Consider the following 24,946-nt stretch of genomic DNA (forward strand, 5'->3'; position numbering starts at 1 on the left):
GCTGAACATGAGAGCTAATGCCCAGACGAACCCCAGAATTCAAAGGCTGAAGCAGGAAGACTGTCATGTGCTACAGGACTGCCTGGGTTACACATAAGTTCTAGGCCTGCCTGAGGTATACAGTATATAGTGACTCAAAAACAAACAAACAAACAAACAAAAACAACAAAAAAGCAAAACAAATGAGAAAACTCCCAAACAAAGGGAAAAAATCTACACAGTATATGGACCATCCCTATGCTTATATCTGCTTAGCAGTGCTCAGAAAAGGTCTCCCCTGACTAAATTCCCAAGAGATCCAATCCATCCAACCCATCTGCTATTCCCACCACTGACAGCAAACAAGGTTTGCTCGGCTTCAACAGCATTCTCATCGCTTCAATCCATTCTCATCTATGAATCTAGAATATGGGGCTGGTTTTTGCTGTTTGTCAAGCTGTTTAACTTATTCTGAGAACTTTAGACATCTAATATTCTGATCATATTCACGCCTTCCCAGACTGTGCTCCCCACTTTATCTAGAATCCTTTCCAACACAGAGTCTATTTTCACATCATTAAAAAAATCAGTATGTGCTAGTGTCTGTGGATGTGCATGACAGGTATGTATGTGTATATGTATGTATTTGCATGTGTGTGTACATGATGGATGTGTGTATGTACAATGTGTATGTGTTTGTATGTGTGTATAATTTTGCGTGTACACATGTGGAGGTCAGAGGACAGTTTTATAGAGTGAGTTATTTTCCACCTTTATGTGGGAGTGCAGGGTATCAAATTCAGATCTTGCCAGACTTGTATAGGAGATGCCTGTCCTGCCAGTTTTAGCCTTTTCCCCCCTTTGTTGGGTACACTTGTTTCTTCAGTGGTACAGCTCTCAAGTGTTGCCCATATTATATAAATGACCCCACATCGTGCACATTCGTCTGGGGGCTGTGGTGCTGCATTCTAATATAACTATAATAAACAGGTTGAGCAAGACAGAAGAAGTCAGTAAGGAGCACTCCTCCACGGCCTCTGCATCAGTTCCCACCTCTGGTTCCTGGTGTGACTTCCCAGGATGATGGGCTACAAGCTGTGGGATGAAATAAACTTTTCCTTCTCAAGGTGGTTTTGTTTAAAGTGTTTTATCACAGCAAAAGAAACCTCACTAAGGCAAAGTTGCTACTCCTGGGCTAAGAGGTGGAGGTAGTATTGGGGGCAAGCTTTTAAGCTTTAACTTTACCCTTTGAAGAAGGAAGAAAAGGAATTACTCAATAAAAGCATGACAAGCTGACAAGAAAGCAACTAAATTATTCCAACAAAGAAGCAGGGGGACGTGCTAAAGAACTCAGTGTGACTAGTTTCATTTGATATTTAAAATGATATACACAAAAGAAAACAAGTCTAAAGATGTACTAACATGTAAAAAGATAGTAAAATTAAAACCCCAAACTAACTGGAACTCATCAAAATGTTAATGCATTAAATCTGAATGAGGCAGTTTTCAGGGGAGGGCCTATTGCTTAAAATTAGGTATTAGTTATGATAAAAGGAGAATTCATCTCTTATGAACTGTGTTAAGCTTTGATTTAAAAGAAGAAAACAACAGAATAATTTGAAATTGATGAATATTGTAATGTTTAAAATTAACCCAAAGGTACCTCTGCGAAGCAGCAGAGAAGAGATGATTTCCTAGATACGAGTCCAAAAATGGCTTATGACTTCAGAAACATCCGTGACTATTGAGAACCAAAGCAGAATTCATTCAACACAAATGAGTTATACTTTTCAAATAAATTATCTCAAAACAGATCAAAAAACCCATATGTAAAATGTGAAACTATGAAATCTACAGAAAAGGGCAGAAGAAAAATCTGTAAGATGTTCAATTTGGTGATGAAATTTTTTTTTTAAATATTTATTTATTTATTATGTATACAATATTCTGTCTGTATGCCTGAAGGCCAGAAGAGGGCGCCAGACCTCTTTACAGATGGTTGTGAGCCACCATGTGGTTGCTGGGAATTGAACTCAGGACCTTTGGAAGAGCAGGCAATGCTCTTAACCACTGAGCCATCTCTCCAGCCCTGGTGATGAAATTTTTATATGAAAACAAAATCATGATTCCTAAAAGGGGATATTGAGAATCTGGTCCTATTGAAGAGCAGACCTGCTCTATCAGTGACTTTCCGGAGGAAGGCTAAGACATAGTAAAATAAATAAATAAATAGAAAACCGCTCACCCACAAAACATACTGTCTGATGAAGGATTTGTGCACCACAACTGTTAAAATCTAAAAGAAAACAATATAGTTAAAAAAAAAATAGACAATGATCTGAGCAGGTTCTGCATCAGAGATATACAGATGGAAAATGTGCATCTGAAAAGATAGTGGATATCACACCTACCACTGCAGAAATGCAAACTGAAATAACGTGGCATCTCCATAATGCCTATCAGACTGGCTACCAAAAGTAGCCAATTGCTGGTGAAGGTTCTAGAGTAACAACTATCACTCAGTGCTGACAAAACAAACAAACAAACAAACAAACAAAAAACAATTCCATAAGCATTTCAGAGACACAGTTTCAGTCTCTAAGAAAGCACAGCATAGTTTTACAACAAGATACAGTAATCAACTCAAGATTTCCCAACTCATGGGAAAACTTCTAACTACACAGAAACCTACATGTAAACATTTACAGTAGCTTTGTTCAAACCACTAAAAATGATGGAGGTCAGTGAGTAAATACATCACAGTACATCTTTTCAGTGATATACAAGCCAATTAAGTCACACAAGACAGAAATGTTGAAAGTATATTATTATGTCAAAGAAATCAACTGGAAGGCTGTAATTATATGGCATGGAAAAGCAAAACTACAGACAGCAAGTGGATCAGTAATTGTCAGGTTTAGGGAGTGAAGACGAATGCATGATGTATAGATATTGTTAGGACAGTAAAACTATATAAATGCAGAAAACATAAATACACGCAGAATTCTGAATGGGGATATTCAGCTTCTGCCTTCTCAAAGAGGTGGATATTGCCCTACTTCTTAGGTATGGGACATACACAGAAGCATCCTTCAAGGAACACAACATGGAAAGGATGCTCAGAGTGTGGAAACTGACACACTGTCAGCTAGGCAGGCCATCAAGGTTCACACCAGCAATGGCCAAATCATGCTGACATGATGTGATGACAATGGCACTTCCCTCTGTGGTCCTTCCCCCAAAGCCTGTACTCCAATGCGATCGATCATAAGAGAAGTAAGGAACACTGCACAAAATACCTGAATCAGCACTCATCAAAACTGTCAAGGTCATCTAAAAAGGTCAGATCTGAAAAGCTATCACACCCAAGAGGAGCCTAAAAAGATGACTAATGTGGTGTGGTGTCCTGGGTTGGTTCTTAGGACGGACAAAAGCTGTTAAGGAAAGACTATGGAACTCTGAATGAAGCACTGGACTTCTTAATAATACAATGTTCACAGTGATTTATTAATTTCAGGCAATGGACCATACTAACATAAACATCAGTGCTTCATCAATCGTTCTGTAAAGGTGTAATGACAGTAAATGAGGCTGGGTGCTAAGGGTCACGGGTGTAATCCCAGCACCCAGGAGGCAAAGGATTGCAGCAAACTCAAGGCCAGCCAATCTCAGAGAAATAAGACAATACAAAAAATAATACATGAAGTCAAACTTATTTCAATACTAAATATTCTTGCTTAAGAGAACTCTGAATAATAGTTATGGTCTTTTCATCAAACACTTAAAGAGAAAAGTAGAGAACTGTGGACAAGATATAAGAAATAGATGTGTTTGATGACTAAAGCAACAATTAAGTAATATGGATCAAATGACTGAAAGCAAATAAGAAGCTAAGAGTACACAAGGGCCTGTTTCTGAATTGACCTTCCATACTATATCCATAGTAGTGGTGGACCATATACAAAGCCTTGTGCATACTAAGCAGGTACTTACCAACCAGCCCATGGATTGTTTGAGACAGGATCCCATAGCATGGCCCATGCTGTTCTCAAATTTAAGATCTTTCAGTCTTTAAATTGCTAGAATTACAGACGTGTACTATTGTGGTTGGCTTTAAGTGGTCTTTTTATTGTATAATTATGGACCTTAGTTGCAATGCTGTATGCTAGTAGATCTACTATTGATAGAAACTGAGAAAAGAAAACACCTTGAGGGGCTGGAGAGATGGCTCAGTGGTTGAGAGCACCGCCTGCTCTTCCAGGGGTCCTGAGTTCAAATCCCAGCAGCCACATGGTGGCTCACAACCATCTGTAGTGAGATCTGTGCCCTCTTCTGGCCTGCAGGCAGAGTACTGAGAATACTGTATACATAATAAACAAATAAATAAATCTTAAAAAAAAAAGAAAGAAAACACCTTGAATAACAAATACACTACCTAAGGAATTTTGTTAAGTTAGGGAAACAGAATGAAGGTAGGTAGTAGTCCAGTCAGCTTTAAATAGTCACTGATGTGGGTCTGAAAACACTGATCAGCAGTTACTTGCTGCTCTTCCAGAGGACCTAGGTCTGTACCCTGCTCCCACATCAGGCTCATAAAGAGCTCTAACTCCAGCTCCAAGGGATCCAACAGGCCTCTTCTGGCTTTCACAGGTAGACACACACATCATTTATGTACTAAAAACAAAGTATAGGAAGGGAGAGTGGGGACATAACTCTAAGATGAATGGGCTCAAGAAACAACTCTGAGGTTTAGAAAGTTTGCTGCTCTTGCAGAGTCCCTGAGTTCGGTTTCCAGCACCCCCACTGGGTGACGCACAGCTGTTACTCTGGTTCCAGGGGATTTGAAACTCCTGACCTCTGAGGGCACCTGCCCATGTGTACATACCCACATGCACACAAACATATACATATAACTTACAATAAATTTTAAAAACTAATCTTGTGTGACTATAGTGATTTCAATCACTAATGAAATTACCAATGAGAAATGGCTAACCAAAAACAGAATTGTCATTATATTAACTTAAGTACAAATTTTTATAATGAACGGGATGACATATTTGGGATGCAGACTAGATGTTGACAGCACGGTTCTAAAGAAAAGGAATCATGACAGCAGATGTTCATGCAACACCAGGAAGGTTTCTTTTTGTTTTGTTTTGTTTTGTTTTGCAAGACAGGTTATTCTGTAGCTCTGGAGCCTTCCTAGAACTAGCTCTTGTAGACCAGGCTGAACTTGAACTCACAGAGATCCACCTGCCTCTGCCTCCCGAGTGCTGGGATTAAAGATGTGCACCACCACCACCCAGCCTGACACCATGAAGATTTTAGACAATATTAAAAAACACAACTAAGGGCTGGAGAGATGGCTCAGTGGTTGAGCATTGCCTGCTCTTCCAAAGGTTCTGAGTTCAATTCCCAGCAACCACATGGTGGCTCACAACCATCTGTAATGAGGTCTGGTGCCCTCTTCTGACCTACAGACATACACACAGACAGAATATTGTATACATAATAAATAAATAAATATTAAAAAAAACACACACACACAACTAAGCCTGACTATGAGAGTGATCTTTAAACATCTCAATTGTGGGGCTAGGGAGATGTACAGTACTTGCTGTTCAATCATGAAGGACCCGAGTTTGATCCTTAGCACCTACATAAAAAGTTGGGCATGGTAGGAGTTACTTGTAATCCCAGGGCTGGAGAGGAGGCGATGGAAGGATTCATGCAACTCACTGGCCATCAGTCTAGCTGAATGATGACCTACAAGCCCCAGTAAGAGAAGCTGTCTCAAAAAATAAATTAGATTCTCCTGCTCCTCAAGTATGACACCCAACACTATTCTCTTGCTTCTATTGGTATTGGACCATATGTCCACTGATACCTATACAAAGTACTGACTTGTGAACAGATGTACAGTACACGTGCACATGTACACACACACACACACACACACACACACACACACACACACACACACACACCTCTCAACGGAAGACTGCAGATGAAGCTTAAATGGTAGAGTACCTAGCATGCACGGGGCCCTGGCTTGATTCCCAGCACTACATAATCAAGGTGACTATAACCTCAGCATTTAGGAGGTGTGATGTGGGAGAGGCTGTAGGTCATCTTCCACTGTGTAGTTCAAGGCTAGTTTTAGAAACAGTGCCCTATATAAAAGACAAAGATTTCTCAAATGTAATTCTCACAATCAATAGGTTAAGAGTGGACTGAATTGTAGATACCATTCTTTACAAGTGTTTGGAGTGGTTTCATTTTTCAATAATGTTTCAGAGGGATATTAAAACAGAAACACAAATTAGTGAGCATTAAGTAGCTTTCCTATTCAGTTACAACCAAAGAAAGGCACAAGTAGTATCATAACAAAGTCCACATCTCCTCTGACATTCAAAACTATTCACCTGAAGCTGGGTGCTGGCTCATCATACCTTCACAGGGAAGCTAAGGCAGAAGGAGCATCACAAGATTGAGGCTAGCCTGGCTTACACACCAAAACTACCTACTTGCCTTATACTGATTTACTAGTTACCTCATTCAAAAATGCTCAGACCCCAAAGAGTAACCACACTTGCAGTTTCTGAGCCCTGTCTGTGGTTACGCTTTCAAATCAAAGAGCAGTTTATGGTTGTAATAGTTAAGCTTGAATTCAATAGATTCAGTAATGAGCTAAACTCAGGGTTACGAGATTACCACTGTTCAAAAATTCCATCAAAACTTCAAGGACCTTCTGTAAACACCAAGGACAGCCTTTTGCCGCCCGGCCATTCTCATTGTGCTTATTCTCCTGTATGCACGCAGGAAAGGCTCCCTCGGGCTGAGTGAGAAGACCAGACAGACTGAAAGTCGTCCGTCCTTGTTTCACTACACTCAACATCTTAGGTAAATTGGTACATAGATGACAAAATTTCATTCCTTCAACTTCCTCAAAGGAGAAAAGAAATATCTGCTTGTGATTTATGTGGTCATTCATGACAGCGGCTTTCAAAGTAATACATGGCTTGGTAAAGACTGAGGACTGTGGCTGCAGTCTCTCAAGCCAACAACGGTTTGCTGCCTGTGCTCTACTAACTGTGGTCACCTGCAACCCATCTGACTGCAGAAATTCCTGCTGGCTCACAGTATAAACCATTCCTGTGGCTATATGAGGTTAGGATTAAGAAATAAAGCAGCAAAGAGACTGACAGGCAGAGCCAGTTGCTAACAGCTACAGTGTCAAAACTACTCAAAGCACACGAGCTTTAAAATTGGAATAAACTTCTGATAAGGCTCAGACTCCTTTTTTCTCTGATTTAACAAAATATGTTGTTTGGCAAAATGCTATGGAGAAACTGAAACTAGAAAGAGAACTGCGCCTTTATTTAGACTAGCTTTAATTTTCCTTTTATTAGGCTACTTGTAATAGGACACAGTACTACAGGAGGTTCAGGACTCAACTGCAGTTCTCAGTTCTGCCTCACAGCAGCAGACAGATAAGACAGAAAGATGACCAATCTTTTTAAGCCTGTAAAATGGACAAGGGACAATAAATCCTACCTTTAGCAGAGGACCATTTTAAAAGTTAGGACACACAGAAAAACATGAATGCTGTTATGAACTATATTCAAAATAATCTGGTATTATTAACATGTATATCAACGTTTCATAAGCTAAGATTAAAAGTATAATGTGATATTAGAAATAAAGCATGTTGGTATTAATCTAGTAGACAGAAATCTAGTATGTCAAAAGCAAATAAGATTTGTTACTTTAAAATGATTGTTGTTATTGTTTTAAATAATGTTCAGCCAGGAAGGGTGACTTTTGGGAAGCCTGAAGTTTCAGGCCATTCTCAACTACACAGTGAGATCCTCATGCCATCATCACCACAAGTAAAAAAAATAAAATCTTGTAGTAGTTTGAAAGAAAATGTCTCCCACAGGGAGTAGTACTATCAGGAGGTGTGGCCTGTGGAGGCGGGCATGCTCAAACTATGCCCAGTGTGGCACAGAGTCATTCCTGTTAGTTCCTTCTCCAGCATCACGTCTGCCTGCATGCCGCTATGCTTCCCACCGTGATCACAATGGACTGACTGAAACTGTAGGGCAGCTCCAATTAATGTTTTCCTTTATAAGAGTTGCCTTGGGGGCTGGAGAGATGGCTCAGAGGTTAAGGACACTGACTGCTCTTCCAGAGGTCCTGAGTTCAATTCCCAGCAACCACATGGTGGCTCACAACCATCTGTAATGAGATCTGGTGCCCTCTTCTGACATGGAGGCAGAACACTGTGTTGTATATATAATAAATAAAATCTTTAAAAAAAGAGTTGCCTTGGTCACAGGGTCTGTTCATAACAACAGAAACTCTAAGACAGATCTACTTTTGATTTCTTTAAGGTCTTAATATTACAGAGACCTGGCGTCCTTAGAAGAAGGGGTAATACCAGAACAATCAGGAAAGCATGGTGGAGATGGCAGAAAGGAAAAGAGGAGGGAAGCACTTGTCTGAAGAAATATTTAGAGATGAACAAATGAAGAGTATTAACACTGCCTTATTTCCCCATCTCATGGCCTCACAATCTACTGTCCCAGAGCAAAGCTAACTAGACTTTGTCAACAATCTAGGACAGCAGCAATAATGAAAGACGTAGGTAGTGATAACTACATGTATGCCCTTTTCTACTGAACAAATTTCTTCTTAGTCTACTTAAATATCTATTCACTATCTTAGGGTTTAGGGTGAAATCTACACTAACTTTCCTAAGTAATCTTTTCTGTTATTTTACATTGGGAGACAGGGTCCCACTGTACACCCTGGCTAGCCTGAAGCTCTCTATAGGCCAAGGGGGCCTCACACAGGTCAGCACCTCTGCTTGCCAGAGGGAAAGTAAATTAAAGAAAAAATGCCCAGGAGACAGCTGTGTTGCTGCCCTTCCTCATACAGCCTAAATGTTGTCTAATGCCGTGACTTAGTTGTCTACTTCAGGCATTACTGCAATAGCTGATAGTTTGACTGGGATCTTTAATGCCTGAGCTCATAAAACAATAACACAATAAGACGGACAAAAATCTGAAAAAAATTAATCTTAGAAACAGAAGACTTCAGAGTTTCAGCAGCGACAGGTTACTCTTCTTTGGAGGAAAAACAGGTACTACCTGATTTCTGCTTCATCATCTGTCAAGTTACTTTATCCTTTATATTGATGAGTTATTGTCACATTGCTACTTGCCAGGATACTACAAAGAGAATGCTTCTGATAAAAAGATGTTGAGAAAAAAAATTTACAATTTTGGTTATTCTAAATTCCTATAAATATATCTTCCCCAAAATAAAGTTGAAAGTCCTCCACATAAAATTTAATTAGATGGGTCTCCTTTGATACATCTTGAGATGAGTTATAGTCAAATATTTAAATATTTGTTTTTTCCTGGGCTAATGATTCATTTGCGCTCTCTCTCTCTCTCTCTCTCTCTCTCTCTCTCTCTCTCTCTCTCTCTCTCTCTCACACACACACACACACACACACACACACACACACACTTCTTTTTTTTGAGGCAGGGTCCTACTCTGTAACTCAGGCATTTTAGTGAGTTCAAGGCCAGTCTGGTCTATGTAGTGCGTTCAGGATAGCNCACACACACACACACACACACACACACACACACATTTACCTTTATCCTTATCCAATGGCTCCTGGGAAAGGATAGTGGACAGTACCGCATTTTTCCACACCCCAGACTCCTGAGCTAGAGTTGCTAAAAAATGTAGCTCGCAGCTGCCGCGCTCCATCAGCGTCTCATGAGCTACCTACAAATGTTAAATAAACACACAATTTAGATGCCTTAAAGTTTAACCAAATAAGCAAAACTCATTCAACTGCATCCATTATTACATAGGTAAGTAATCTCACCTGCACCAATGTCTGAAATTGTTCCCACTGTTTATCTGATAACTCAACAGGTAGACATAATAAAAGTTCAACACAGCTTCTAAAAAGGAAAAGGACACAAATGATTATTGAAAATAAAAGTAAAACAAAACCAGTAATTCATCAGTAGAGTCTTCATCACTAGTTTAAATAAAATCTACTTTAAATGAAATAACCATAAAGCCTAAGAAAATAAAGTCTAAGAAAAAAATTAATTATAGTCTTTGATTCATGTTTCAAAGTTCTACTCACAATGCCAAGCGTTCCAGAACCAAGGCTACACTTTCACATTCTGAGGTAAGGTATGGTCGAGCTTTAACATAACTTTGGATGGCCACTGTGTATACCTCCAGTAAAGGTAAGGGGTCTTCGGAAGTTTTCCACTTCTCTGCATATTCAAGGAGTGTCTGTTTTGGAAGGAATAATAAAACATATTCAAATGTAAATAAAAACTGCAATTGACTCATCAACTTTTTTCAAACTATTTTAAACAAAAATGTTTCCAACAATTTTGAAGAAGAACAAAAAAAGCAGCTTGTGCTGGGCAGCAGCCTTTAATCCCAGCACTCGGGAGGCAGAGGCAGGTGGATCTCTGAGATCTTGAGGCCAGCATGGTCTACAAACCAATGTCTATAACAGTCAGGACTATCACACAGAGAAACCCTGTCTCAAAAAGCCAAAATAAGTAAACTTTAAAAGAAAAAAAAAAGTTTGTGTTAAATATTAAAGCTGTTTCCATAAGCAAGAAGACGAAGAGTTGCTTCCTCAGCAGCAGCAGCCGTTCAACACAGCTACTTTAGAACTGAGCAGGACAGAACCAAGTTCACCAGGCCATATCAACTCCCAGGCTTAGCTCCTGTCTAGAAACACCTATACTGGCTTTTCTTGGTAAGTCTTCTCGAGAACCATGCCCTACAAAGCCACCTTCTAGAGCAGCTCCTGACACTCAGGTACTGAAGCAGTCAAGCCTGAAACAAGCTAGAACATCACATCAAAAACAAGCAATGAAGGAAATCAACATGCCAAACTCACATCACAAAAACAAAAAAAAGGCCAATAGCATCACACACCCCCCCACACTAGTCCTGTAGTAATGTTCTCCAATGAGAGCTACCAAGATGAGCTGAAGGACACAGAACATAAATGAGCAACCACAAACAATACCTTTATCACACTTCAAGGTATTTAAACACACACACAGCTCAAAGAGCTTAAAAAGGTTATCAATAAGTTGCGTAATGGCCAAAAACACACAGATATATAAACTGAATGGAACGAAGAAAACTTAGGGTTCGAAAAGTGAATTCAGTAAAATGACTAAGGCTAGTGGGAGCTGAAATTAAGATGGACTTGCCCTGGTCTGTTTGTCAGTTTGACACAAGCTATATGACAAGAGGAAACGGAAACTGAGAAACTGCTCCTGTGGGGCATCTTCTTGATTAATGATTAATATGGGAGGGCCTAGTCAATTGCGGATGGTGCCACACCTGGCTAGTGGTCCTGCGTGTATAAGAAAGCAGGTTGAGCGGGCCATGGGGAACAAGCCAGTAGACAGCACTCCTCCATGGGCTCTGTTTGATTTCCTGCCTTGAGTTCCCTAGATGATGGAGCGTACTGCTTTCAATCATGATATTTTATCACGGTGACAGACAACCTAACTAAGACAAATATTGATGCCAGGTTTGTGGGACACTGCTTGTGACAGACCTGACCATGTTTTGGGGAGGACTGTGGAAGGACTTTTCAAGTATTCAGAGCTTAAGAAGCTACTGTGGGAATTTAAAAAATAATAAATAGCAGTGAATATGATTCAAGGCCTGGCTCATTAAGTTTCAGAGGGACATTCTGAGCATCCCTTAAAGGCCATCAGTGTCCTTCAATATTTTGAATCAAGAATTTGTGGTTCTAGTCAGCTGGAACTGAAGAATCAGCCGTGATTAAGAACAGACCAGCAGTGGGTAGTGTTTCCTTCCTGAGGATCAGCACTTAGAAGCTGTGGTCCAGAGACAGCCAAGGCTATATATGTCATGCTAGCAGCCAAACCTGGGAATGGGTCAGTTTCCCAGGTAGTACTGGTTTTGAAGGAATGAAGGCGTCATGTCATAGTTGAAGGATAAAAACAAAAAACTTTCTATGATATAAGCAGACAAAAAGAATTTGTGACTAATAAATCAGCCCTACAGAGAATAATGTAAGCAATACTTAATACTGAAGAGAGGAATAAACACAGCCAAGAGACTACAGAAAGAAAACAAAGGAAGCTGTAATGACCAAAACAAAAAAGATGACAAAATAAACAGCGCACGCCCCTATTGACAATAACTTTGAATATTAATGGTCTCAATTCCCCAATCAAAAAAACACAAATTAGATGAATAGATTAAAAAACAAAACCCAAGCTGGCTAAGACCTTTTATCTTAACCAGCACGGGAAGGGAGAAGCAGCAGGATTAGTTGAGGCCAGAATGCTTTACTTAGCGAGGACCATAGAGACACTGTGTCAAAGAAAACAAAATCTTTCTGCTGTTTACAAGAAACTTTAAAGATAGGCACCACCATAAAGAGAAATGACAGGTAGACATATCCCAAGCAAATGGGACCAGGAAGAAAGCAGTTGTTATATTATCCTAATTTCTAACAAAACAAGCTTCAAACCAAAACTAATCAGAAGAGATAAAGAACATTCCATTCTAAACAATGGAACAATTAATCGAAAAGACATTACAATACTTAACATACAAAGTCTGACACACCCAATTTCATAAAATGATTACTACTGCAATTAAAGACAAGGATTAGCTCTAATCTCAGTATAGGACGGGATTTCATCACCCCACTTTCTCCTATAAATAGGTCATCTGGACAAAAATTAAAAACAAGAATTAAATAACATCACACTGATCAAGTGTGATATAACACTTATTATAAGAATATTTCTCTCAAATTCCAAAGAATATGCATTCCACTCTGGAGCACATGGAAGCTTCTCCAATACAAAATATATCCTGGAACACAAAAGAAATTTTAACAAGCTCAGAAAAGGTAAAACAATTTGTGTGTCCTATCTGACTACAGTAAAATAAAGTTTAAAACCAAGAGCAAATGAATGTCTAGCAACTATACAAAGTCATGAAGATTAGTATTACTAAATAATAAATGGATCAAAGAAATAAAAAATGAAAAAAATCCAGAAGAAAAAAATGAAAAAACACGAAAAAATCCAGAATATTTAAAGTAGTTTTAAGAACTATGCTCAATTAATTTAGAAAATCTAAAAGAAATGGATTAATATAAAAATTCATCTAAACCAAAGTTAAACTAAGAAGAGCTCAACAGACCATGACAAACAATGAGAACAAACAGTAAGAAAAAGCCTTCCTTGGGGCCGGGAAGATGGCCTGGAGGAAAAAATACTTTGTTTTTCCAAAGAGGACCAGTGTTTGGATCTGAGCTCAGAGCTCCCTGTAATTCCAACTCTAGTGGATGCAATGCCCTCTTCTGATGTCTATGGTACTCACATACACATGTACATATACACAAGCAGAAACCATGCACACATGAATAAAAAATAAACAAATGCTTTAAAAGGATTTCTCAGTAAAACAAGCCTAGGCCCAGATGAATTCACAGCAGAATTCTACCAGACTTTCTACAAAGAACTATGAACAGTACACTTATCAAAAAGATCATCTACCTTGATCAAGTAGGCTGTATCCTAGAGAAAAAGAGGTAATTTAGCATGTGTAAATCAGAAAAAGTAATACAATCACACAAATGGGCAAACATCATGTGATCATTTCAACAGATGCAAAAAAGGCCTCGGACAAAATCCAACATGCCTTCTTCAATAATCAAAGCCCCAGAAAAGTATTTTGTGCCTGCTTTTGAGCCACGCTGCAGTCGCCTCTGTTATGTGCCTGCGGACTTGGGTAATGGGCCAATCAGGTTAGTGTCCAGTGGTGGGTGATGAGACACCGTGGGTCCTACCTCCACATGCTACAGGGAGAGTGGCCCCAGCTGGAGGGACAAACAGTACAGTGAGGCAAAGACGTGCGCCAGGCTGGGCTCACAAACCTAGAGGTCCACGCCATAGATTCAGTGATCTCTGGGAGATCATCAGGCCTGGTAACTTCTCTGGTTAGAGCAGGGCTGGGAACAAGTAGCACCAAGCCACTACACAGAAGTTAGAGTTGTTTGAGTGGGTGTTGAACATTGTGAGGGAGCGGAGAGATGTGGCTGCCTGCAGGGCATTCAGCTGATCCCCGAGGGGAGATCTGGGTCTGGGAGCCTCATCAGCAAGAACTGAGGAGACAGAATCATGAACCAGTGTAGTACCTTCCCCCAGCGTGCTGGACACAGTGGTTCAGCCCTACAACACCACCCTTTCAGTCTGTCAACTTGCTGAAAACACAGATGAGACCTGATGCTTTGAAAATGACGTGTGTGACTTATCACATCTGCTTCAAAGCCTACAGTTGATCAAACCCACTTACAGTGACCAATCCCTATTTGCTACCACTTGCCTACAAATATGGTGCCCTCTTCCCGCCTGCAGGTCTTCATGCCTGACTTTGTGCCCTTGACGAGTTGGGCAGCCAGTAGTACCTCCACCTTGACAGCATCTGAACTCACCCAGATGTTTGATGGCAAGAACACAATGACCATCTGTGACTCCCACTGCCCACAACTGCCATGGGTTCCAACTGATAACAGCTGCCATGTTCAGGTGCTATCTGTCCATGAAGGAGGTGCAAGATGCTTACTATCCAAACAAGAACAGTAGTGACTTAGTGCAGTGGGTCCCCAACAATGTGAAAACAGTTACCTGTGACAGTACACCTCAGGGAATAAATATGTTCATCACCTTCAACAGCAATTGCACCACCATCAGGGACTGTTCTAATGGATCTCAGAGCAGTTCACAGCCATGTTCCAGTACAAGGGCTTCATGAACTGGTGGATGAAGGCACATCTAAGATGGAGTTCTCCAAGGCTGAGAGCAGTATGACCGCCCTGGTGTCATTATAAAAGCAGTATCAGGATGCTACAGGCAGAGGAGGAGGAGGAAGTAGTAGTAGCCCAGAGCTATTTTGGCAGCTAAAGCATGGGAGCAGTATGAACTTTAATCATTCACAGATTGTCTGCTAGTCGTGTCCAAGGTGCATTTGCTGCCCTAGCCTAACATCACTTAGGCAGATAGTACTAGTAAAGCAATTTCAAAGTGTGAGGAAATGTCCCAGAAAAGGGAGAACTGGAGGAAATCTTCCGCATATAAAAAAATAAAGGCTATATATGATAAATCCACAGCCCACATCACCATAAAGAAAGAAAAACTAAGGCTGAGCAGTGGTGGTGCACACCTTTAATTCCAGAACTTGGGGGGCAGAGGCAGCTAGATCTCTTGAGTTTGAGACCAGCCTGGATACAGAGAGTTCCAGTTGGGGTTACACAGAAAAACCTTATCAAAAAAGAGAAACGGAGGGGAGGGGAGAGAGAAATCTGATCAGAGATAAAAAAGAACAGCCTAACATCCACACACCTTTTTGATGCAAGGCTCAGAGCTCGAGCTGGAGCAACAGCAAGAGAAGAAATCGATGGGATCCAATAGAAAACAAGTCAAATTACTCCTATTTCCAGATGATAGGAATTCATTATACGAGATCCTAAAAATTGTACCAGAAATCTTCTAGAAATGTTAAACATTTTCAGCAAATTTATAGAAAACAAAATTGACTTATAATAGCCTTTTTTNCCTTTATAGATGGTTGTGGGCCACCACGTGGTTACTGGGAATTGAACTCAGGTCCTCCGGAAGAGCAGCCAGTGCTCTTAACCACTGAGCCATCTCTCCAGCCCCTTATAATAGCTTTTCTATCCACCAACAGCAAACACGTTAACAAGAGAATCCTGGGCACACTCCCATTCATAATAGCCTAAATGTGAGGGAGGGGTAAATACAAAGTAAATACGAAGGATGTGAGAGACCTCTACAACAAAAACTTTACGTCTCTAAGGAGATTTAAGAAAAAAGATGGAAAGGCAGCCCATGCTCATAGAATGATAGACTACTGTGAAAACGACCACTCTACCAAAGGCATTTTACATACTGACTGCAATTCCGATCACAAATTCCCATGACATTTTTTCCACAGAAATGAGGGGAATCCCTAAAATTCGTAAGTAACAACAGAAGGCCCAGGATGGCCAAAGTAATACTGAGCAAAAAAGTACAACGTGGCAGAAATTCATGCCGGCCTGGCATCAGAGGGTTAGCAAGTAACCTTCGCTAGCTTACACCTAGCCCAGCTCTGGAGTTTTCACTCAGTCCCTAATCTAGCCTCTGTGTTACAGATACCTTTTGTTGCCCTATGTGAATCTTGTCTGACAGTCTTCCATGGATACAAAACCTATGTAAAACCTGGTTTAGAGGAAACTCAGAAAACTGTGAGACCCCAGGAATCAGGTATTGCACAAGGCACTGTATTTTTGGAAACTTCCAAACTGAATGGAGATATGGAAATCTACTAAAGTGTAAATATAGGAAAGAATATGCCAAGAGGCCAAGGGAAACCAGCTCACCAAGACTGAGCCCCCTCAGCAGCAGAGGCTAAGTCCATTCTCATGTGTCTCTGAATCTTCATTTCTTGACCCTTGTGAACCCACATACTCCATACTCGCGCCGGGTTACACGTGACAGTACAATGTTGGAGAAACCGCAATTCCAAATTCAAGACATATTACAAAGCAATAGCAATAAAAACTGCATGGCTCTGGCATAAAACAGGCTTATCAATGGAACCAAAAAGAAGAACCGAATACGGGCACATAGAACTACGTTTGCCACTGATATCTGAGAAAGACATCAACTATATGCACTGGATTAAAGACAGTCATCACCAACAAATGCTACTTGGAAAACAGGGTGGTCACACGAAGAATGAAATTAGATCCCTCCCTATCACACAGCTCAAGCGTCAACTCCAAAAGGTTCAAAGACTTCAATCTGGTACCTGAAACTCTGAAACTGCTGTAAGACCTACAAGATAGGGTGCAGGAAAACACTCGCTGAGCAGAACTCCATTTGCCCCGTAATTAAGGTCAACAAAAGACAAATGGGACATCATTACACTAAAAGCTAAAGAACAATGCAGAACTCCATTTGCCCCGTAATTAAGGTCAACAAAAGACAAATGGGACATCATTACACTAAAAGCTAAAGAACAATCAACTATGTAAAGAAAATCTTGGTCAACTATACATCTGAGGATTGATACCCAAAAGAACTTGATTGACTTTTTCAAGTCAAAAGAACTTGAAAAACTGTGTCAAGAAAAAAAAAATGACAAAAATAAGAAGGGGGGTTGGAGGCACTACAGATCTGAAGAGTTCTCAAAAGAAAGAAAAGTGGCTAAGGTCTTCTTTAATCTTTTCAAAAAACGTGTTCAACATTACTAGCAATTAGTGAAAAGCAAATTAAAACTATATTGAGATTTCATCTTACCACAGTCAGAATGGCCAAGATCAAGAAAATTGACAAGAAATGTTGGTGAGTACATATGGTTGGTGGGTTTCCACTATAGAAATCCGTGTTGGGGAAAAAAGCTAAAAGTAGATCTATCGTATAATCTAGCTATATCGTTCCACAGCAAATGCCTGAATGACTCATATCTTATCCTACATATACTTGCTTGGCTATGCTCCTTACTGCTCTATTCACAATAGCCAGAAAATAGAAAACAGCCTACATGTCCTTCATCAGATGAATGAATAAATAAAAATCTAGTACATAAACACAAGAGTATCTACTTAGCTGTATGGAAAATGAAACTTGCAGGTAAATGGACAGAACTAAAGAGTATACAGAGTTATCCAGAAATAAAGCTAAAATTGACCTGGAAGCCTCCTCCCTAAATTCTAATTTCATAAATATTTGAGATGCCATGCCAGCTGCCAAGAGAGAAAAGAAACAATATTCTTATCTGTTGTGGGATGCCCTTCTGGATGCCGTTGGTTAATAAAGAAGTTGATTTGGCTAACAAGTCAGGTAGAATAGAGCCAGGTGGGAAAGATAAAGAAAAAGAAGGCAGAATCAGAGAGCTGCCAGTCGCCACTGGAGAAGCAAGATATGAGGTAACATGCCTCATATCTTGGTAAGATATCATATCATGGTAAGATATAGAATAGAAACGGGTTAATTTCAGTTATGAGTTAGTTAATAATAAGCCTGAGCTAATAGGCCAAACAGTTTGTAATCTATATTAAGCCTTAAGTGGTTATTTGGGAAATGGCGGTGGGAGAGAAACCTCCAGTTACACTTACCTAGTTGTAAAGACTATGAATCACAATGACCATCAAGGCAAGATATTCCCAAGGGTAGAATAGTGCCACTAACAATCTTGGGTATAATCAACAGCTTCCTAATTAATTAGACTTAAGAACTGCTTAATAGGAATAAATTCACATTGAGTATTATAAACCTAGCAAAATACTGTGGCTGGTGAGGGTCAAGTACCCTAGAGGGGAATCTACTGCCTACTTCCCTAAATCTATGTAAGTTCTAACTGCATTTTAAATGCTTATATCCTCTCTCACCACACATCAAAGAAGCTAATCTACAACTGGTCAAAATACAGAGAACAACCCCTACACCTACAGCTCAAGGAATACTTGGAGGATTTTAGCAGCCAGAGAATCAGGATGTCTGCTGTAAGACTCATCCCTATATGAAAGGGAAACTACACCCATGAAATCTCAACAATATGGCTGCCCAAACAAGACAAGTACAATGACTATAACACTGACATGCCGATAAAGACGGGACAAAGAGCAAAGGCATTTAATGGCTGCTGAGAGGGGGAGAATTAGTTTTCTCCTGGGACAAGCCCCCTGATAGATTATCCAATCCCAAAAGATCATTAGCAAAACTAAATGGAACGAGCTGTATTTACATATACATGTGTGCTCGTGTATACACATAAACATCCATGTAACAACAATTATTCAATAAGAGGAGGTTATGAGTTTGAGGAGGGAAAGGTGGAAATGATGCAGGAAATTTTTTAACTAATTAAGTTTTTTTTAAGATACTTTGCATACAGATTGGAGTTTCCCCTCCCTTCTTCCATTCCCTCCCCCCCTTTATTTGCACTTTATTAAGCATTTTGGCAGCTTTTTTAAAATAAATTTTATTTCTAGGACCAAAAGAAAATGGAAAATCGTTTTAATTAAGTTCACTTGTAATTTATTTGGTAATAAAATATGACACAGGTTTCACCGCCCCCCTTAATGCGTATTCAGATGTTTGACTCATAAACACTTCACCGATTCAAAGGAAGTTATTACATAATACACATGGATAAAACTAAAAGATACATCACATCACCTTATAATTCTACATACTTTATATTTGTATTAGGCTATTTCAGAAATTCATACACTCATTATTTCTCAGCTAACATGTTAAACAGCTGAGTTTGAAGAAACTTTCCCTTATAATACAGTTATATTAAATTAACAAACAACTGTGACCATGACCATGTCATTTACTTTTGTTTAATGAATAACCTAGGTGACATTTTAAGCCAAAAACTGCTCAACTTACTTTAATGCAAAGCAAATCTTAAATGTTTGATGCAATTACACATATAAAATAAAAATATTTCAAGGTTGATGACTGAGTTATATATTTACTAAAGCAAAACAGAAGGGATTAATGTCATATAGCATCTAGCTAAAGTGTAATAAAAGTTTACATACTATTGGGCAAAGTATAAATTATTTAATAGGTTTTGTGATCACTTGTGAATGTGTATTAAACAGAATAGGCTTGCCCTTCTCACAAAAGAGGAAGTTTTCTGGATGCCATCACGATTGTATATTATAATGCACTCCTAATTCTACTCAAAGTTAGTAGAATGAATATTTAGCTTTTATTCAAAACCACCACACTCTTTTTTTTTAAATATTTACTTATTTATTATGGATACAATATTCTGTCTGTATGTCTGCAGGCCAGAAGTGGGCACCAGACCTCGTTCCAGATGGTTGTGAGCCACCATGTGGTTGCTGGGAATTGAACTCAGGACCTTTGGAAGAGCAGGCAATGCTCTTAACCACTGAGCCATCTCTCCAGCCCCCACCACACTCTTAATGCATAATAATTCACATATTATATTCTTTCAAAAACTGAAATGGGGTAAATTCTAAAACAAATTAGGACTACCACTGCCCAGGCTGCCCCACCCCTTCCTTCTCTACAGACAGTAAGTAGTCAGGCTCGTTACCACCCACTGCTCCGGCTGCTACTGCTGCCCTCACTGCTGCAGTGCACTGAGAACATTTTCAGGAATTGTCAGGTATGAAAGGATTACTCAAGTTCAGCCTGGATTCCTTGGGGCTCATCAGTGGCAATATTCTGAGACCTTCTGATTATCATGTCTGGTTACAGCAAACCATTCAGAAGAGTAAAATAAATAGCAGAATAAGAACAATTTATCACAATGAGATCAGAAACGAAGCAATTTCTCCATTTTATTACTTTTTAAAACATTTTTCCTGGCTAACATAGGCACAGTACCTAAAATTATTTGAAAAGTCGGTCTTATATGTGATTTCATTATACTTTCTTACTGGCCTTATAATTTTAATAAGAGAACTTTTAAAGACAAGGGAATATACATTTAAATAAAAGATAAATTTGAAGACTAAACTTTAATAAAAGTAAATGTAAACTACATACAGTTTCCTATATGGAAAAAATTATTTTTGTATTTTATTACCATATTATAAATTCTAATGCTCAATATTTTGATATGTATCTGTGTGCAGTGATTGATACATGTAATTAAAATAAACCCTAAGAAATTTAAGAAGCTATTTTGCCTGATTTCAATTAATTAAGTTATAAAGAAATGCAATTTATAAGCAAAACTGATATTGGAAAGTATGATAATATTTTATTTATACAGAAAAAAATAAAGTAAAATAGGGCAATAGTCTTTGTTCTCTAGTCAAAAATACCATGCTCCGCAAAAGAAATGACTTAGAAGACACTTGAGCAAGCAAACGTCCACAGGCATGGGATGAAAAATTTAAGGGAATACTTATGTTCACATATGAAGAGCGAAGTCATATTATTTTAATAAGTTAAAAAATAATATGTGAAAACTATTCTGATACATTTTACCATTTCTGCAGACCCCATACAAGACCAATTCTAAAGGTATTAAAGAGTGACTATAAGGTCAAAGAAATATTTGTAATAATGAGGGGTTTTGAATTTTTAAAAAGTCATCAGTCATAATTTAAGAAAGTATTTCGAATTGACCTCACTGAAATTATTAAAAAAGAAAAGTGTTTCTCTTTATCACTGAATAAAGAGATAGAAAACACTGGCACCAAAAAGAAAGTACACAGACAGACAGCATAAAGGTCCAGCTGTTAAAAATCACCAAAGTCTTTGCATATATGCTGAACGATAACGGACTCTACATGTCTTCATAGTGTAGAAGACTTCCACAGTTGCGGAATACACATTTAATCACACAACAAATCCAGGTAGCCTCTGCTCAAACAAACAAAAGACAGAGGGGGATCCTGAAGGAAAAAGCCCCATTAGACTCATAGTCGGCATCAGATCCACACCTCACCTCACCATCACATTCTACTTAAACCTTCATGGTATAACATGTTCTGTGGGGACAGAAACAATCAGCTAACTTCTGGATCTCCACCCAAATTGGAAACATGCAGAAACGTAAATGTAGAAGGAATTTTTGGGGGAGAAGGGGAGATGTAACTGCATGCTTGTGTTTTTTCCCCGCACATACAGGGTTTTATTATATAAACTAGACTAACTTCTAACCCATAAGATCTCCCTGCCTTGGCTTACCACTAGATTCACCCTTCCTTACCTATTAATGAAGGGGCTGACTCAAATGCTGAGAGGGATCTATGCTTCTACAAGGCATTCTCTAGGGGAGCGCAGGTATTTAAAAATGCAATTATGAGGAAGCCTCTCACAGGCCAGGACAGAAAGCGAGGTGAGGCTGCTGTCTTAGTTCCTAGATGGCTCAGCCATTGTTATGTCATTTTAATCTGACTCACTTTTCGTGCAGAGTACTTTGCATTTCTCACAAGTCTGGTGATATCCTCCAGTCTCTTAACCAATGAGATCATCCAGATGAATAGTGAAGCGGGAAACTTAAAAAAACAAAACAAAATCCCACAAAGAACTCCTCATGGTGACTGACAAAAGTTCCTGGGTAAACCAACATGAAACAAAAAGCCAAGAAAACTAGGAATTTAGTGATACAACCATTCTGTAAGAGGGCTGTTTAAACTGTCAGTCTTCCAAGCTTCTGCCAGGGCATTCAGTTATGGAGGGACCACATCCCTGGTTTCTATATTCAGTTTCTAGCAGAGAACTTGTAAAATCCTTGAAATCTGCTTGAGTTTTGAAGTGTCTTTCTTCTGGCTGAGGAGCATCTTAATAACTTCAGGATGGAACTGGTCAACAGAATGGTCATGTCACAATTAGGTTGGAACGTTCAGCCCCATTATGCTGAAGCTTCTGAGGAAAAGAAAAGAATTGGGGATTGAGTTTAATCTCTAATGATCTAAGACTTAATGAACCATGCTTATGTAACAAGACTTAAGAATTAAAGCTCAAAGGGGTAGCATACTTCACCTCCACGGGGATGGACAGGGAAGCCCCTAAGCCTCATCCTCTGGACCTGTGTCCTTTATCCCAGGCAGAATGGCTAGCATTTCCTGAATTCTGGGAGTCATCCCACTAAATCAACTAAGCAGGGCTCACCTGGGCTCACAGAGACTGAGGCAGCAAGCATGAGAGCCTGCCTGCACAGGTCTGCACCAAGTCTTCTGCGCGTATGCTATGGCTGTTAGCTTGGTGTTTCTGTGAGACTCCTAATGGCGACTCTGAATCTGGCCTACTAGCAGGACTCTTTTCCTACTACTGGGTTGCCTTGTCCAACTACTGTATCCTGTTTTGTTTTTTTGGCTGTTGTCTCTTGGAGGCCTGCTCTTTTCTGAAGAGGAAATGGAGGGGGAGTAAATATGGAGGAGAGGGGAGGGGTGAAGAAAGGAGAAATCTGTGATCAGGATATATATTATATGAAGAAAAGAATCTATTTTCAATCCAAAAAAATGTAACAACCTGTAGAAAGGACCATAAAAGTCTTCAATTCTGGAGTCACATTTGATGCAGTACAGGGCAGTCTGGGCCCTGTAACCTAAAGTACAGCTATCCTTGAAGACACACCTTTGGCGTGGAGAGCCTAGCCCCAAGTATTTTCAGAATTAAACCAAGTTTAGGATACTGATTTAGTGCTGAACAACTACAGGGAAAAAAAGCTACTTGAAAACACTTCATTTGGTGTTAGCAGTAAAGATCTTTACTCAAGGGGATTAATAAAACTCTAAATTAGAGGGAGGAAGTGTTATATGCCCGTAGTCTCAACTAAAGAGGAAGATTAAGCAGGAGGCTGGCCTAAACCAAAAGTTCAATACTTGTTTGAACAACATAATGAAGCTCTCTCAAAAATAAAATAAAAGCCAGCATGGTGGCACATACTTATGATCTCAGTACCTAGGAGGCTGAGGCTGGAGGACCATGTCAAGTGCAAGGTCAGTCTGAGCTACACAGAGATTTCGAATTATGTGGTGACTTAGTCCCAGCACTTCAAAGCAGGTGGGTCTGAGTCCAAGGCAAGCTGCACTACAGAGTGAGTTCCAGGACAGCCAGAGCTACATAGAAAAACCCTGTCTCGAAACAACCCTCCCCCAAAATAAATAAACAGATAAAGAAAAAAGAAATTTTTAAAAAGGTAATACCAATAATCTGCATAAAAGTTCTAAGAGTTGACATTCATAGCAAATAAGTATACCGATAGCACAGTCTCCCTTGTTATTAAAGCATTAGTCAGTAGAACAAATACTAACATCAATAAAATGGAAAGTATCTGCAATATAATATAACAAATTATACCTTATTTAAGAACTTGCATTTTTGTATCTATTGTCTTAACCTATACAGCTTTTACGAAGGAATAAAAAATGATCAGATATATTTCAGTTAGAAGCAATTTCAGAGATCATGTAATTGACATTTGGTCTTGGGAGTTTATTCTGTAGTCAATGCTGTACTCGGGTTGAGGCAAGAATATCTTGAGTTCAAGGCCAACCTATTTAAGGGGAACTAAGTAAGACTCTGTCTCAAAATGTACAAAAGGAAGAGAGCTTTGTACTTGCCTGGCCAACACTCTGAGTTTAATCTCCATCATCCACTACTCGAAAAAAGAACATTCAATACTGTTTTACAGTGTTATCATCAGAGGGTACTGTAAAATACAAGGACCCAATTGCCTTTGCAACATTCAAATGAGTCTTCTGGTAACTTAGGTCAATTATAAATTGATGGAGTTACTTTATAATAGCAAAGTAACCATTACTTACAAAATGTCAATGTATTCTTCACAACTCTAAGAAGCAAGTACTTCTCCCCCAATTTGCAGCTACAGTTGGACTTCTTTGCTGGTTATGCTTACTTTTACTTAGAAAATCCAAACCAGAGCAGTGTAAACAGTAATAAGTCTTCACAGAAGAAACTAAGAGAAAGAGCAGGTTCAGGATTAGTTTTTTTACTCAACTCTTTCTTCAACCATGTTATCATTACTTCCACTATTCAGGAGTGTAGCAAATGCTGCTCCTCTCCTATTCCTGGAACACAGTGCAATAAAATTATATACTATAACCAAAAACAATATTCCTATCAACAAATGGTAATTGTAAATGCAACTCTAGGTCATGGGTGGAAGAAATCATAATAGAAATCAGAGTACTCAATCCACTGATGTGCTGGCAGGTATTATAAACTCAAGAGACACTTGTGCTCCTCCTATTGACTATTAGACTGTTGATATAATGAACCCTACAAAATTGGACTTTCTCAAGCTGGAAAAAAGGAAATACTTGGCAACCTGTAGTCAAAACAGAAAGAGGAGTTTGCTGTAAAGA

The 24,946-nt window shown here is 39.2% G+C and overlaps 1 protein-coding gene across 8 annotated transcripts in view; it reads right to left on the reverse strand.

The window, feature by feature from the left end:
• The window catches only part of Znf292 (zinc finger protein 292), a 68,991-nt gene that overhangs the window by 24,402 nt on the left and 19,643 nt on the right, over positions 1-24,946 (reverse strand). For 3 of the 8 annotated variants that reach the window (XM_050145432.1, XM_050145430.1, XM_050145431.1), the window contains 5 exons: positions 24,386-24,537; positions 22,016-22,481; positions 10,163-10,317; positions 9,893-9,971; positions 9,654-9,789 (listed from right to left, as the gene is read on the reverse strand). In XM_050145432.1, the coding sequence (XP_050001389.1) occupies positions 9,654-9,789; positions 9,893-9,971; positions 10,163-10,317; positions 22,016-22,087 (442 nt within the window). In that variant the 5' untranslated portion in view covers positions 22,088-22,481; positions 24,386-24,537. The remainder of the gene's footprint in view (positions 1-9,653; positions 9,790-9,892; positions 9,972-10,162; positions 10,318-22,015; positions 22,482-24,385; positions 24,538-24,946) is intronic. The other 5 variants (XM_050145436.1, XM_050145434.1, XM_050145429.1 and 2 more) reach the window with 3 other exon arrangements.

Source organism: Alexandromys fortis, unplaced genomic scaffold (genome assembly GCF_014885135.2).
Source record: "Alexandromys fortis isolate MF-2015 unplaced genomic scaffold, M_Fortis_MF-2015_v1.1 scaffold_2_26212498_36691700, whole genome shotgun sequence".
Classification (NCBI taxonomy): domain Eukaryota; kingdom Metazoa; phylum Chordata; class Mammalia; order Rodentia; family Cricetidae; genus Alexandromys; species Alexandromys fortis.